General features: G+C 39.9%; 1 protein-coding gene across 1 annotated transcript in view; it reads left to right on the top strand.

The window, feature by feature from the left end:
- Positions 1-13334, top strand: part of c23h8orf34 (chromosome 23 C8orf34 homolog) — an 87697-nt gene that overhangs the window by 62670 nt on the left and 11693 nt on the right. The window contains exon 11 of the mRNA XM_053611596.1: positions 5671-5800. Within this exon, the coding sequence (XP_053467571.1) occupies positions 5671-5800 (130 nt within the window). The remainder of the gene's footprint in view (positions 1-5670; positions 5801-13334) is intronic.

Raw genomic sequence — 13334 nt, 5'->3', positions numbered from 1 at the left:
TCTAATGGGACTCTAATTGGAACCCTCTCTAATAGGAAAGCACCCTATTGTAGGGTTTTACATAGAACCTTTTTTTGTGTTTTCCCTTGAGGGACAAGCCAGAAATGCTTAAATCTAAAACCCACAAGGGTTCCTCTACCCTTTGGGGTTCTAGATTTATGCTTTTATGGCTATTGCTGGCAATCTGGTGAGGAAGAGGTGTAGCCCAATAAAATAAAATGCACCACTTTGGTGTCAGAAATGTCATTCCAATGCCACAGGAACTTCTTCATAACCACTGACGTTTGTTGCCATGCCATAATAATTCCCAATAAATGCATGTAGCTGTCGTCTGAGCATTCTGTTGTTTTGCTCTTATCTGTAATTCATTTGGATGTTCGAGGTCTCGGATTAGCATGTAGACTTGTGCATAATGCAGATACATCAGATAGTAATTGTATTATTGTCAATATCCTCGATGCTCTTGGCAGTCCTGATTCGGCCCAGTGCCTGAGAGCTTGTATTAACCACATGCTTGTGAAGCCAAGTCGACCGGATTTAATCAGTCCACGTGCTAGACTTAATTTCCTCCTGGAGCGCTTTGTTGGAGGAATTTGAATGCATAAAGCATTGCAAATGCAGTCACGAAGCATTTTTAATTTAATTGTGCCGGGATGAAATGACTTAGAGTGGGAGACTCATTTGCATTTGTTAATGAGTGCTTTGTGAAAGATGAAAGCTGTGTGTCGGTTTTTAATAAAATTTCATTTTGATAGGCAGAATGTTCCAGTGATTCCATAATGCATACAGTAATATTGTATATTTATGTATATTTGTATTTGTATGTATATTTGTTCTGATGTATAGTCAACACGGGAAGATTGGTTCATAACCCTGAGTGACAGGGTAAACATGGACAAATTCATAATCATGTACAGTCCCCTCTGGAGCTATCGGAACGGCAAGGCCAATTCAATTGTTTTTGCTGTAGACCGAAGACGTTTGGGTTTGAGATCAAAAGACGAATATATGAAGAGAGTTTTGAATTTCAGCTTTTATTTCATTTTCTTTTATGACATAGAACATAGCACATTTGGTATCAGACCACCTAATTTAGGTAGGTGAGCAAAAATATTGGAACATGTAACTGACAGGTGTTTCTTGTCTTGTTTGATTGATTGTTTAAATAGCTCTGAACTTCTACTTTTGGTTTTAGCCTTCAGTTTCACCTGTGAAGATCAGAGAGCTGTCTATGGGAAGCTGAGAAAAGAGGGAAAATCGATCAGAGGTACTGATTGCACAATGCACAAAGATTGTGCATAGGCAGTACAACAATGTCCTGAAGAAGAAAGAAACCAATGGTGTACTGAGTAACAGACACCGAATGGGTCGGCCAAGGAAAACAACAGCTGATGACGAAAACATTGTGAGAGCTGTGAAGAAAAACACCAAAAACAACAGTCAGTGACATCACCAAAAACCTCCATAGAGCAGGGGTTAAGGCGAGAGCAGATATATAGAGGCCATACTACAAGATGCAAACCACTCATCGGCAGTAAGAATTGGAAAGCCATAAAAGTTCTGGAACCAGGATGAACCTCTACCACAGTGATGGAAAGACCAAAGTGTGGAGAAAGAAAGGAACTGCTCATGATCCAAAATGTACAAGATCATCTGTATACAATTATAGAACGATAAAGATTTATAATCTCATCATCCAGCATCACTCATTAAAGGTTCCCATTTGAGTCTGGTTCCTCTCAAAGTGTCATCTCAGTGAGTTTTTCCTTGCCACTGTCGCCTCTTGAGCTAAATCAAAATCGGGATTTCTGTAAAGCTGCTTCATGACAATATCTATTGTTAAAAGTGAATTAAAACTGCGAATTAAAACTACGCACTGCTGAAAGCACTAGCAAGACCCGAACGTGGGCAGTACCAAGCAGGCGGTGTAAGGGGCGGAACCACACTCTGCCAGCCAATCAGCAGCATAGAAAGTGATGTAGGGCAAGAAAAATTCCTATTAAATGAAACAACTGCAGCATTTTTTCATAAATCAAATCTCATGATCAAATACAATTCATAAAGCATGCGCGTCTCTTCATTATATGGCAATAAATCAGAAACTGGTTTCTAGTGAATTTGTGGGAACTCAAAAGGCAGGCCACCGCAAAGGAAAACAGCAAAAATATCATAATGAAGTACTTTTAAATCCCCCTCCTGATCTAAAACGTCATCCCTCCAGCTCGCGTCCTGCAGCCGAACAGCAAAGCCTCCTCTAAACTGGTTTTAAGAGGCTGTGGCATCGCGGCCATGTGGTTTCTGGTGGAGCCTAGCTGCATGAAGGATTCCCTCTCGTCATCTCTCCATTTCTTTCCCTCTCCCTCTGACTATCTCTCCATCTCTCCCCTGGGGCTGGTGTGAAGTTCAGTGATATAGAGCATTCCTGATTTTTGTGCTGAACATGTTGCAATGTCAGGCTGGGAACCTTATACATGCACATATAATAAACACCATGTGTGCGTGTGTGTGTGTGTGTGTGCTGGCATGGTTAGTATGTATGATGTATATCATGTGTGTACCTATGTGTATAATGTGTAACAGGTGTATAACATGTATGACACGTGTGCTAGCGTATAACGTATAAAGTATAAATCATGTTTTACATGTATAACTACATCTAGAATGTGTGTGTGTGTGTGTGTGGTGACATAAACTCTAATCTGATTGGTCAGAAGGTGTAGATTAATTATCTATAACAGCAGCTCTGACAGTAGTTCAAATTGATCGTTTCCATAGTAACCGCTCATTCACAGGGACTTGTGTGTGAGTCTAATAATAAATCAGTTTAGAAACATGTTGTTATTTAGCAAAGAAAAACATATAGGTGACGTGTTATTCTGAGGCGTTTATTTAACATCGATGGAAGGAGTCTCCAGTGTCAGCGCCAGTATATAACAGAGCGAACGACTGTTTATAGCTGCTATAACATAAGTGGTAACAGGAGCTACAGGAACTTGTTTTAACAGACATGTTTCACAACATGACATGTAACTCTAAAAGGATAAAAAGCACAACACGTCTTGCTTCAGTAACTACCCTTGGACGTCACCCTGTCCCTGATTATTTTCCTAAAACACGATGCCCTGTCACGTTTTATTCCTTGCATGTTATATTCCTGTTTCGGGAGCCACAACGTATACACAGTGTGTCAAACGTGTATAACTTTATCTGTGCGTTTGCTAGCTAGCATGCATGCTAATACTCATACTAATACATGCCAAAGGTTCATAATATGTATCAAAACATGTAACAGGTAATGTATGTGATTTTATAACACATAATATGGCATGTATAACATATGTGTGTGTGTGTTGGTCTGCCTGTGCGCAATGCGTAACTCATCGCATGCAACACATGTAGCTGCTAGCTCATTATATACTGTAGGTTACAGTATGTATGCCAGCTAGTGCATGTTATACACATTATATACATTATAGTGCTACGTTATAGTGCTGTAGTGTGTTAATGTGTCTAGCTGCATGTATAACATGTTCAGTGTGTGTGTCCTGGTGTCTTTTGCAGCTCTATACACCAGGCCATTAAAAGCTCTGGCTTTTGGAAACTGTTTCCAGTGGATGTGGCCACACTCGGCACACTCGAGGGCTGTTATGGCTGAAACTGTGTGGGGTTTTAATGGTTCACTTGCTCAAAGTGGCCTTTTGGCCCGTAGTTGACTGAGGCTCACCATAACTGGGTTCACTGCAGCCGCTGGCCTCTTATACTTACCACACACACACACACACACACACACACACACACAAAGAAATGCATATAAAATGCACACACACAGCTTCTCCCACCCACATGCATACCAGAAGAGATCTTTAGATGTGGACGCTCACATCTAAACAGGGTTCTCATATTGACTCGTCAACATGGATTTCACTTCTTAAGAAATTGGATCCATATCTCCCAGTTGGACAGAAGGGTGTCCAAAAAGCCTCGGTCAAGACCTCACTTTAGCAGATCCCACTTGCCGCTCGTAAACGGAAACGCCGGTTTTGTGTTCGGCCGATAAACAACTCCGGCCATCTCAAGCAAGCGAAAGTTTCCCTCGTGTGTACGGAATTAAAGACTCATCGCGGTTCGCGTTGCACGCACGCATCATGATCAATACCTACAATTGCCTTTCAAAAGCCACAATCATTCTATAGCGAAGACCACTGCCTTTCTTTTCCAGATCATGATGTCACTGAGAAAAGTCCTTGTCTGGTTGGAGCATTCGGTGATCCCGCTAATATATGGGCCAGAAAACCACAAGAGAAAACACTGGAGCGGCAACAGAGGGAACAACAAAAAAAAAAAACGAGGGATTAAAATCTCCACAAACATTAACATTGACATGCATCGGTTAAAATATGTCTAGTCATAATTCACTAAACGAGTTCTGTAAAGAGTTTTTCAAACTCGTTTGTCGTTACAGAGGACGAAGACGAAGACACTCGAGAGAAGCCGAGTTTTCCACATGTTTAGACTAACGACAGTCAGACGGGTCGTAAATTCCGCTAACGTCAGACCGTGTGGGCTCAGAGGTGTTTCTTATTTGTGCGTGGTTTGTCTGGTTCTCTTTCAGGAGACCAAACACTCCCATGATGATAGGAAAATGGGAATATTCTAATGCTGGGGAAAAGATAGTAGTACAAGTAGCCGAATACTGTCAAATAAGTTGCACCCTTTTTTTCGAATGCACCTTGTGTCTTCGTATAGTCTCCATGAGGTTCCATGAATTCCTGTCCGATGTTGAAACTCTCATTTATCAGAGTTATATACATCCATACATCCATTTTCTGTACCACTTATCTTACACAGTGTCACGGGGGAGCCTGGAGTCTATGCCAGGGGACTCAGGGGACACCCTGGACGAAGTGCTAAACCACCACAGGGCACACAAGTTCACACACTACGGACACCGCATGTCTTTGGACTGGGGGAGGAAACCCCCGAAGCATGGAGAGAACATGCAAACTCCGTGCCCTAGTTGTTATACATGTGCACTCTACTGTGTGTGTGTGTGTGTGTGTGTGTGTGTGTGTGTGTGTGTATATAAATATATATATAGCCTTCCTGTCAGCTCGAACCGATCTGGCTTCAACAAGGCTTTTCCGCCTGCAGAGCTCCCACTCACTGGATGTTTTTTGTTTTTTGCACCAATCCGCATAGTGAGACCGTTCTGCGCAAAAGTCGCGGGAGATCAGCAGATCAGACGAGCGTAATTTCTTTCTTGGTGGGCGATTTGATCGAGGCCTTGATCTAGATTTATATTCAGTTCTCTTTTATGTATTTTTTATTACATTTTTTTTTTTTTTGTCATAAGCTTAAAATTTTCTCCCAAACTGTGCGGTTTATCGTTTCTAAAGTGCAGTAGCAGAACTCCTGTCAGGCACCGTGCCAGCCGTCATGTCCTTCTTGATCGTTTGGATTTAACGATTGCTGATTCGACGCTCACCCACAAAACGTTCCTCATTACCCATGAGCACTTTCATCTCCGAGCTGTGTGGTTTTCACTGTTTTTCTAGCGCATATTAAAATTATAGTTGCCTCGTTACAACAGATATGGTTTCTTTTCGCTTCTTATGACTTTCTTCTCTCTCCCTCCTTTTGTGTGTGTGTGTGTGTGTGTGTGTGAGACAGCGCTATCCTGCATGGGCGTCGGACGTGAAGCCGGTGAGAGGCACAAGCCCACAGGCACAGCGCCGTGCTCTACAGCTGGAGGAGCTTCTCTTTTCTAAAGAGCTGGAGAACATGGGCAAGCACCTCGCTGGTTAGTATTAAACACACACACACACACACACACAAAACAAAACAGGCGGTGTCTCTGTTTTCTCACATCAGAGAACATAGTGACAAAACCCTCTGCTTACTCCAGCTATCTTTGATTCATTTCCAGACGTCTCTCAACACAGTTAAAGCTTGTGAGTGACAGAAAAGGAGCTCAAGCGGTGTGTGTGTGTGTGTGTGTGTGTGTGTGTGTGTGTGTGTGTGCACCAGGTTTGATCTCGCATCTCTTTGGGTTGTGGTCAAGCTCGAGAAGCATGAGAAATCACTCGTTTATTAAAAGCACAAGCACACAGAGTTGGAAATCTCTGAGATCTGACATGTGTTAAGCATTTGTTTGTTTATGGCGGTTCTCCATTTATTTAATACATTTTTAAATCTGGTTAGCTGTTGTACAGGACATAAATTTCGGATCTTAAGAGGGGCGTAGAACTCGCTGAGAACACTTAAGGGCTTTGAGTCAGCATGGTTTGCAGCTGTGTGTTGTGTTTGTACCACACCTACAGTATGTGTGTGTGTGTGTGTGTGTGTGTATGAGACACAAATATTATACTTGGTCCTTTAATTATTGAGGAAAATGATCCAGTATCACATATCGTATCTGTGAGTGGCAAAAGTATGTGAACCTCTAAGATTAGCAGTTCATTTGAAGGTGAAATTAGAGTCAGGTGTTTTCAATCAATACTGTAGGATGACGATCAGGTGTGAGTGAGCACCCTGTGTTATTTAAAGAACAGGGATCTATCGAAGTCTGATCTTCACAACACGTGTTTGTTGGAATTGTATCATGACAGGAACAAAGGAGATTTCTGAGGACCTCCGGAAACGCGTTGTTGACACTTATCAGGCTGGAAAAGGTTACAAAACCTTTCTCTAAAGAGTTGGGACTCCACCAATCCACAGTCCGACATGACCAAGTATGATATTTTTGTCTCATTTGTTTAATTGGGTTCTCTTTATCTACTTTTAGGACTTGGGTGTAAATCGGACAGTGTTTAAGGTCAAATTTATACAGAAATGTAGAAAATTCGAAAGGGTTCACAAACTTTCAAGCACCAGCATACTGTATCTAGGAGTATCCGTAATCATAGTCGAGAAAATAGTAATGAAGGTCAAAAGAAAAGCAGAAAAACACGGAAATAGGAAAACGAGGCTAGAAACAAGGCTCAGTAATGCGCCGTAACACTGGTAAGACTTCGAAAAGAGACAGAATCAGTACGTTTACACGGACAACAATAATCCGATATTAACCTGATTAAGACGATACTCTGATTAAGAAACTAGCATGTAAACAGCAATTATTCATGACCTTAATCCGATTAAGGTCATACTCGAAGTAAACACAAATGGAATTAAGACGTGTAGAGTAGTCCTGTTTTAGTTGCATTATCGACGTGCGTTACAGACGTGTACACACCATAATCACACTATTAACACCGTGTGGGAGTTTTCACCGCATTTTGCGACAGGACACGTACACACACGGCAAACGAGAGAGCACGGCTGTGTCCAAAACCACGTACTTATGTGTCTCGGCTACTATATAGTAGGTAAGTACGCGATTTGGGACGCAGCCCACGGCTTCAGTCAGTCATCTATTTGCACATGACAAATAATTAATCGCACTTGAAGCGTTCGTAAAATTAAAAATAAAAACACCCAAAACTGTATACGGGACCATAACGAAGATGAACCGTATGTCGATACGTGAAATTCTGGAGGGAACGTCGAACAGCGTGGCGCGGGGACGTAATGACGTGTGACGTTAATCGTTCTATGTTCTATGACATGTAAAACCTGAACATGAAAGGAATATTCTAAACGTATATATATATAAACATAATATTCTATGACTCATGTAAACACCTTAATCAGAATATTGTCTTATTCAGAATAAGGCCAATAATTAGATTACTGCTGTCCATGTAAACGTACTGAGTGAAACAACAATATTAGAGACTAATCAAGAACTAAACACAAAGCAGGTGAATACAATAGGGTTGCACGTCAATGACAGGACGGGGCAGAGACAAGGATGGAACAAAAACAATGAGTAGATGTTTTTAAAAAAACACGACAGGGCCTAATTACAAAACACGGAAACAGCACTATTTGGACGAGAGAAAATACAATGCAATGTTTTAGAAAACAAATTCTAGCTTGATCTTAAAAATCACTATAGTCTCCCGTGACATCAAAGTGGAGTGTATCTATTCCATCCATCCATTTTATATATATATATATATATATATATATATATAAATATATGTATGTATATATATGTATATATTCAGATAGCCTTTAAGAATGCCTTTGACAGAAGAAGAACATATTAAAATCATTCTCATGGCTGGATCGGGGAAACTGTCGCAAGGTTGCAGTGCAGGAAACATGGCAAGCACATCACACATGACACTGCTGCCAAACTTATTAACAATATTCGAAAAGACCAGAAGTGTTACGGATCGACCGAGAACTGGATGTCCGCGAACGTCCGCCGACGAAGGCACGACCGACGTGGTGCTGGCAAACATATGTAGTTCCCTGTGTATGGAGACTTTTGGGGCACCTTGTATAACAGATCAATGGAATTCCCAGATTTTTTTCGCTAATTTTCCCCATGAGGAAGTGGATTTGACCGTCCAACAGCCTAATTCACTACTTTCATGCTTTTATTAGCTGTTAATGCCTTCCATGTTGAGAGCTAGCTCTTTTGCTTTTGTGTACTTATTCCACCCAGTTATGTGGTCAACTAAATCTCCTGGCTATTTAATAAAAATAAAAAAATTCCTACAGTATAAAGCAGTGAATCTACATTATGGCTGTATCGTTATTATTATTATTATTATTATTATTATTATTATTATTATTATTTCCTCCTGTGTAAGAGCGTTTTTTGCTTCGTGTGGATAACTCGTGTATGCTGTAACCCCAAACGTCTGTCTCTTTCCGTAACAACGTTCCACATGACTTATCTTCCTGCTTAGGGATGAGTTTCGTACTTCATATTATTCAAAGCGACAATACATTTTTCCTTCTTTTTCTGATCAAAGACTGTTGAGAAAAGCTTCGATTAGATCTACTCCCGAGCTTACGTTTCTTCGCCGTTTCTTTAAAGTCATCCTCTCTCGTTTAATCAGTCCTAATCGAGACCGAGATCGGATCTGATTTAGCCACACGCCACTCAGTACACAGACATAAACAATTATTCCAGCCAGCCATGATGATGTGAATTTTTCCAGAAAAAATAAAAAAATCATTTCAGTAAAGTGATACGCGTACGGAGAACGAGAATGAGCAACGTGATAGACATTAGGGAGATGGTTCCAATATCCGAATTAAATCTGATGAACATCTGGATATGCTCTGAGAGCGGAATTTTGGCATTCCGTACAGTAATATTAATTACGAACGCGATCGTTAATAACGTCAGGGTGCCAAGACAGCATTTTATTTAACTGAAAACTGTGAATTTGCTCCAGCTGTTGAACTTTACCACAAAATGAAGGGTAGACTATTAATAGGTTAAAAGATATCCGATCTCCAAGAAGCGAGTCTGTCTTAATTAGACTTTGGTCAAGCCAAAAATGACTTCATTTATTAACGCGTTCATGCTTGATTTGAATAGCATTTCAAGATCAGCAATTAACACACATCCTTACACCCATACAGTTGATGAACAGAGGTGAAATTTATCTAAGGTTGGTTCCTGAAAATGTGGAAAATGGTCAGGTTTTAAATAACATCTGCTCGGCTCAGTACAGTCCAAGAGACTGTGTTAGATTCCAGCAATTTCCTCGGTTGACGTGAAGTTTAATTTGTGCTTAAACCATATAGAGTTCATGGCCCTACTTAAAAATAACAATAACGCAAATATAGTAGTTTAGCACCTGCAGTGTGATTTAGCGCACTTCAGAAGCGACAATGGTATGTGCTCATTGTTAAAACCGAAGAGCAGGTATTTTATTTGCACAAGCCCATTTCCATCAGTTGAAGACAAATTTATACTACTAGCACTATGTTTAAGTAATGAGAAGGTTTATCATGATTAAGCTGCGTTCAAGCCATGTCGTAATTACCGTAATTACCAGATTCCGAATCGTAAAAAGGCGTCCAACAACTTTCAACTTGTAAACTAGGAATTTTCTGAGCGCTCCGACTTGTACCACATGACTGCTGCGACATGCGTCATGCGGAAACACTCGAAATGGGGCGGCTTCAGCGGTAAGATGTAATAAAGTGTAATCATTTGTATAATTGACTATTATTAATGTCTTAAAGTGCACCTGTTATGGTTTCTCAAATAATTACCTTGCATGTAGCGTGTTATAGAGATGTTTGTGAATGTAAAAACGTCTGCAAAGTTTAAAAAATCAAAGCGCACGACAGACGGAGTTATCGACTCCTGAAAGAAGGAACCGATAGCTGAAACGAGTCGTTAGTGATTCCAGACTTTACTTCCTGTAATAACCTACGTAGGTTTGTAACAAAAAGCCCCGCCTCTGGTCTTCATTGGCTGCTTGCTGACAGCAGTAGACCAATCACAACAGACTGGGATGTCTGAGCAATCAGAGCAGAGTATGCTCTCTGAAAGGAGGAGTTTAGAACGAATCCTTTAGAACGGATCATTTAACGAGTCGTTTGTGAGACTGGGGGGAAAAGGTAATGCTACAGTTTAAATTATGAGCACATTAAAGTGTTTTTTTGACCTCAGACATGCAATACAGTTGCAATTGTCAACAGCATAATCTGAGTCTGAGGACGGGAACAGCTGGATACAGCTCCGGGTTGTCATCTAGTATTTACGATAATTCTGATATGGCGTGAACGCAGCCTTACGCCTCAGTAACACTAAATGTTAAAAATGATGACTTAATATTATCATGGATCAACCTATGACTTTTGGGACTGAGCGCAACAAAAAAGTCATGGGTTAATCATCATTAGAACGTACTGAATATGCATTCATTGCATTCACTTGTTAGTGTCAGTGTGCTTTAAAATGATTTACTTATATTACTTATGTATATTACTTATATTAATACATCAAGGACAGGAAAAAAAGGAAAGGAAAAAAACTTCTGGAATGGGGTGGGGTGGGGTGGGGTGTGGAGGGATTGGTCCAAAAAATAGTTTTATGGATTTTTATTACTTGAATTAGTTTAAGTAATAAAAATATATTTAAAAATGTGAAAGATTTTTTTTTTTATTGGGGGTAGTTAGTAAATTGGCAACACTGTGCAATGGTGGAAATTATCATATAGTAAAAAAAACAACACAAAACCTATCAGTACAGATCAAATGAAATGTGATCTATCATCACATTTTCAATAATAAAAGTTGCATTTTTCAATAATATGAGTTTATTATTGCCTATCAAAAAAATTGGAGATAAATTAATTGTTGCCATATGGCAACACCATGTAGTAAAGAGTTACATAAATGGTGAGCTCTGATGCTGTAGTTAGAAATAATGGTGATAATGTCTAATGTCTAAACCACTGGCAACAAAAGTGAGTACACCCCTAAAACAATTCCACACTGCTTTATGGAATGCTTTTATAAATAAATGTAAAATATAAAATTTTATATATATATATATATATATATATAGTGTGTGTGTGTGTGTGTGTGTGTGTGTGTGTATATATATATATATATAAGAACAGATTCTTAGCACCAGTGAAGGAATTAGTGCATCCCCGGCATCCTAAATCCAGATTTAACCCTGACTGTTCCCACCAGAGCGTGTGGCAGAGTCATTCCCTGCATCCTGTTTACATCTGTGAGTGTGTAGCTGCGGTTTTTCCACTTTTACAGCATAAACAAGATCATGTGACATATCTAAACACAACCAGTCTTGCACCGGAGCTATATAGCTAACTCCTTCACTAGCTTACACTTACTTCTGACATTGCGAACCTGTTTTCAGTGACTTCTGACCTTGCTAACCCATAGATGAGCTTGGCTAGTAACGTAAAGCCGAATATGGTGTACTGTACAGAATATTATGTTTACTTTTAGTGATACCGTACAGTCTAGCACCTTGTTCCAGACAGTTTTAGATGTACCTTCAACTGTGTTTAAGGTATTGTCATTAACCAGGGTTGCCAGGTCTCAGCAAAAGTTCTAGCCCCACTACAAAAGACCTGAAGCTAGCCCCAATAAATTTTGGCTTTGGAAGAGGATGCATTTCCGAAGCATCCACTTCATTATCCCTAGAAATTGTTCTGTACATCATAGACACATTGTCTGCAGTTACACTTTGCCTTTTTTTGTAGAAATGTATTAGATGTAATCAGATCATTAGCTTTACAACTAGATCTTGATGAGTATTTTTACACTCTGGGAGCCTGCCAATAACGACCTGTCTGCTGATCGTACCCCTAGAATGGGGCAGAGTGATTTGTGCCCCAGTGGGCCTCTTTTAGTGCTTTTTGCAGTTCCCATTTTTGACCATCAGGTGCAATGATAACTTTATGGACTATAGAGTAAGTGTGTCAGTAGCTGCCCTATGATTGCCTTACATCAGCTTATAGCTGAGAAATAACAACATTTATTTATTTATTTTTTAAAAATGTGGACAAGCTGCCACTGTGTGCTTGTTTTTTTTTTTTTTGCTCTTTTTTTTTTTTTAACTGTTTGTTAAATTACAATTTGGAGTAAGAATGTCAGAGAAATACACAGTACAGTAGAAGTAAATTCTGTCACAGAAGGTACAATGTAAATGTAGCCTTAAAGGTACAGCAATGGACATTAAGAGTCAAAAAGGTGAAAAATGTAGATTAAACACACTGTGTCTTTGTAGCACAGTAAGAGTCTTCAGTGCGGAAGACATTGCGCGTTCAGGTCTCTCGGCTCTCGAAGTCTTCGTATGGTGGATTGTGATACCTTCACCCATGTGGAGGTTGTTGGTGATGTCACTGACTGTTGTTTGAGGGGGTTTCTTCACAGCGCTTGTTGTTGTTGTTGTTTTTCTTGGCCGACCCATTCGGTGTCTGTAGCTCGGTACACCAGTGTTTTTTTCTTTGTCAGGACATTCCAAATGGTTGTATTGGCTATTTCCAATGTTTAAGCAGTGCCTCTGATTGATTCTCTCTCTTTTCTCAGCTTCAAAATGACTTGCTTTTCTCCCATAGTCAGCTCTCTGACCTTCATGTTGGTTTATCCTTTTTAACAACAAATGCAGTCCTCACAGGTGAAACCGAAGGCTAAATCCAAGAGTAGATGTTCAGATCTATCTATTGTTTAAACAGTCAATCTAACAGGACACACCTGGGAAACAAGAAGCACCTGTCAGTCACATGGTGTTATGTCCTATGTTGTTTAACACATTTACATATAAATACCAGGAAATAAAAGCTAAAATTCGAAACTCTCTTCACATATTCAACGTTTGATCTCAAACCCAAATGTCTTATACTAGAGCAAAAACAAATGAATTGGCCTTGCCGTTCCCATTAGTTTCTGAGGGGACTGTAGATAAGATTTATGTCACAACATTTCATCATTCTTCACTA

Source organism: Ictalurus furcatus, chromosome 23, assembly GCF_023375685.1.
Source record: "Ictalurus furcatus strain D&B chromosome 23, Billie_1.0, whole genome shotgun sequence".
Lineage (NCBI taxonomy): Eukaryota > Metazoa > Chordata > Actinopteri > Siluriformes > Ictaluridae > Ictalurus > Ictalurus furcatus.
The sequence above is the reverse complement of the archived record's forward strand: the minus strand, read 5'-3'. Positions and strand labels throughout refer to the sequence as shown.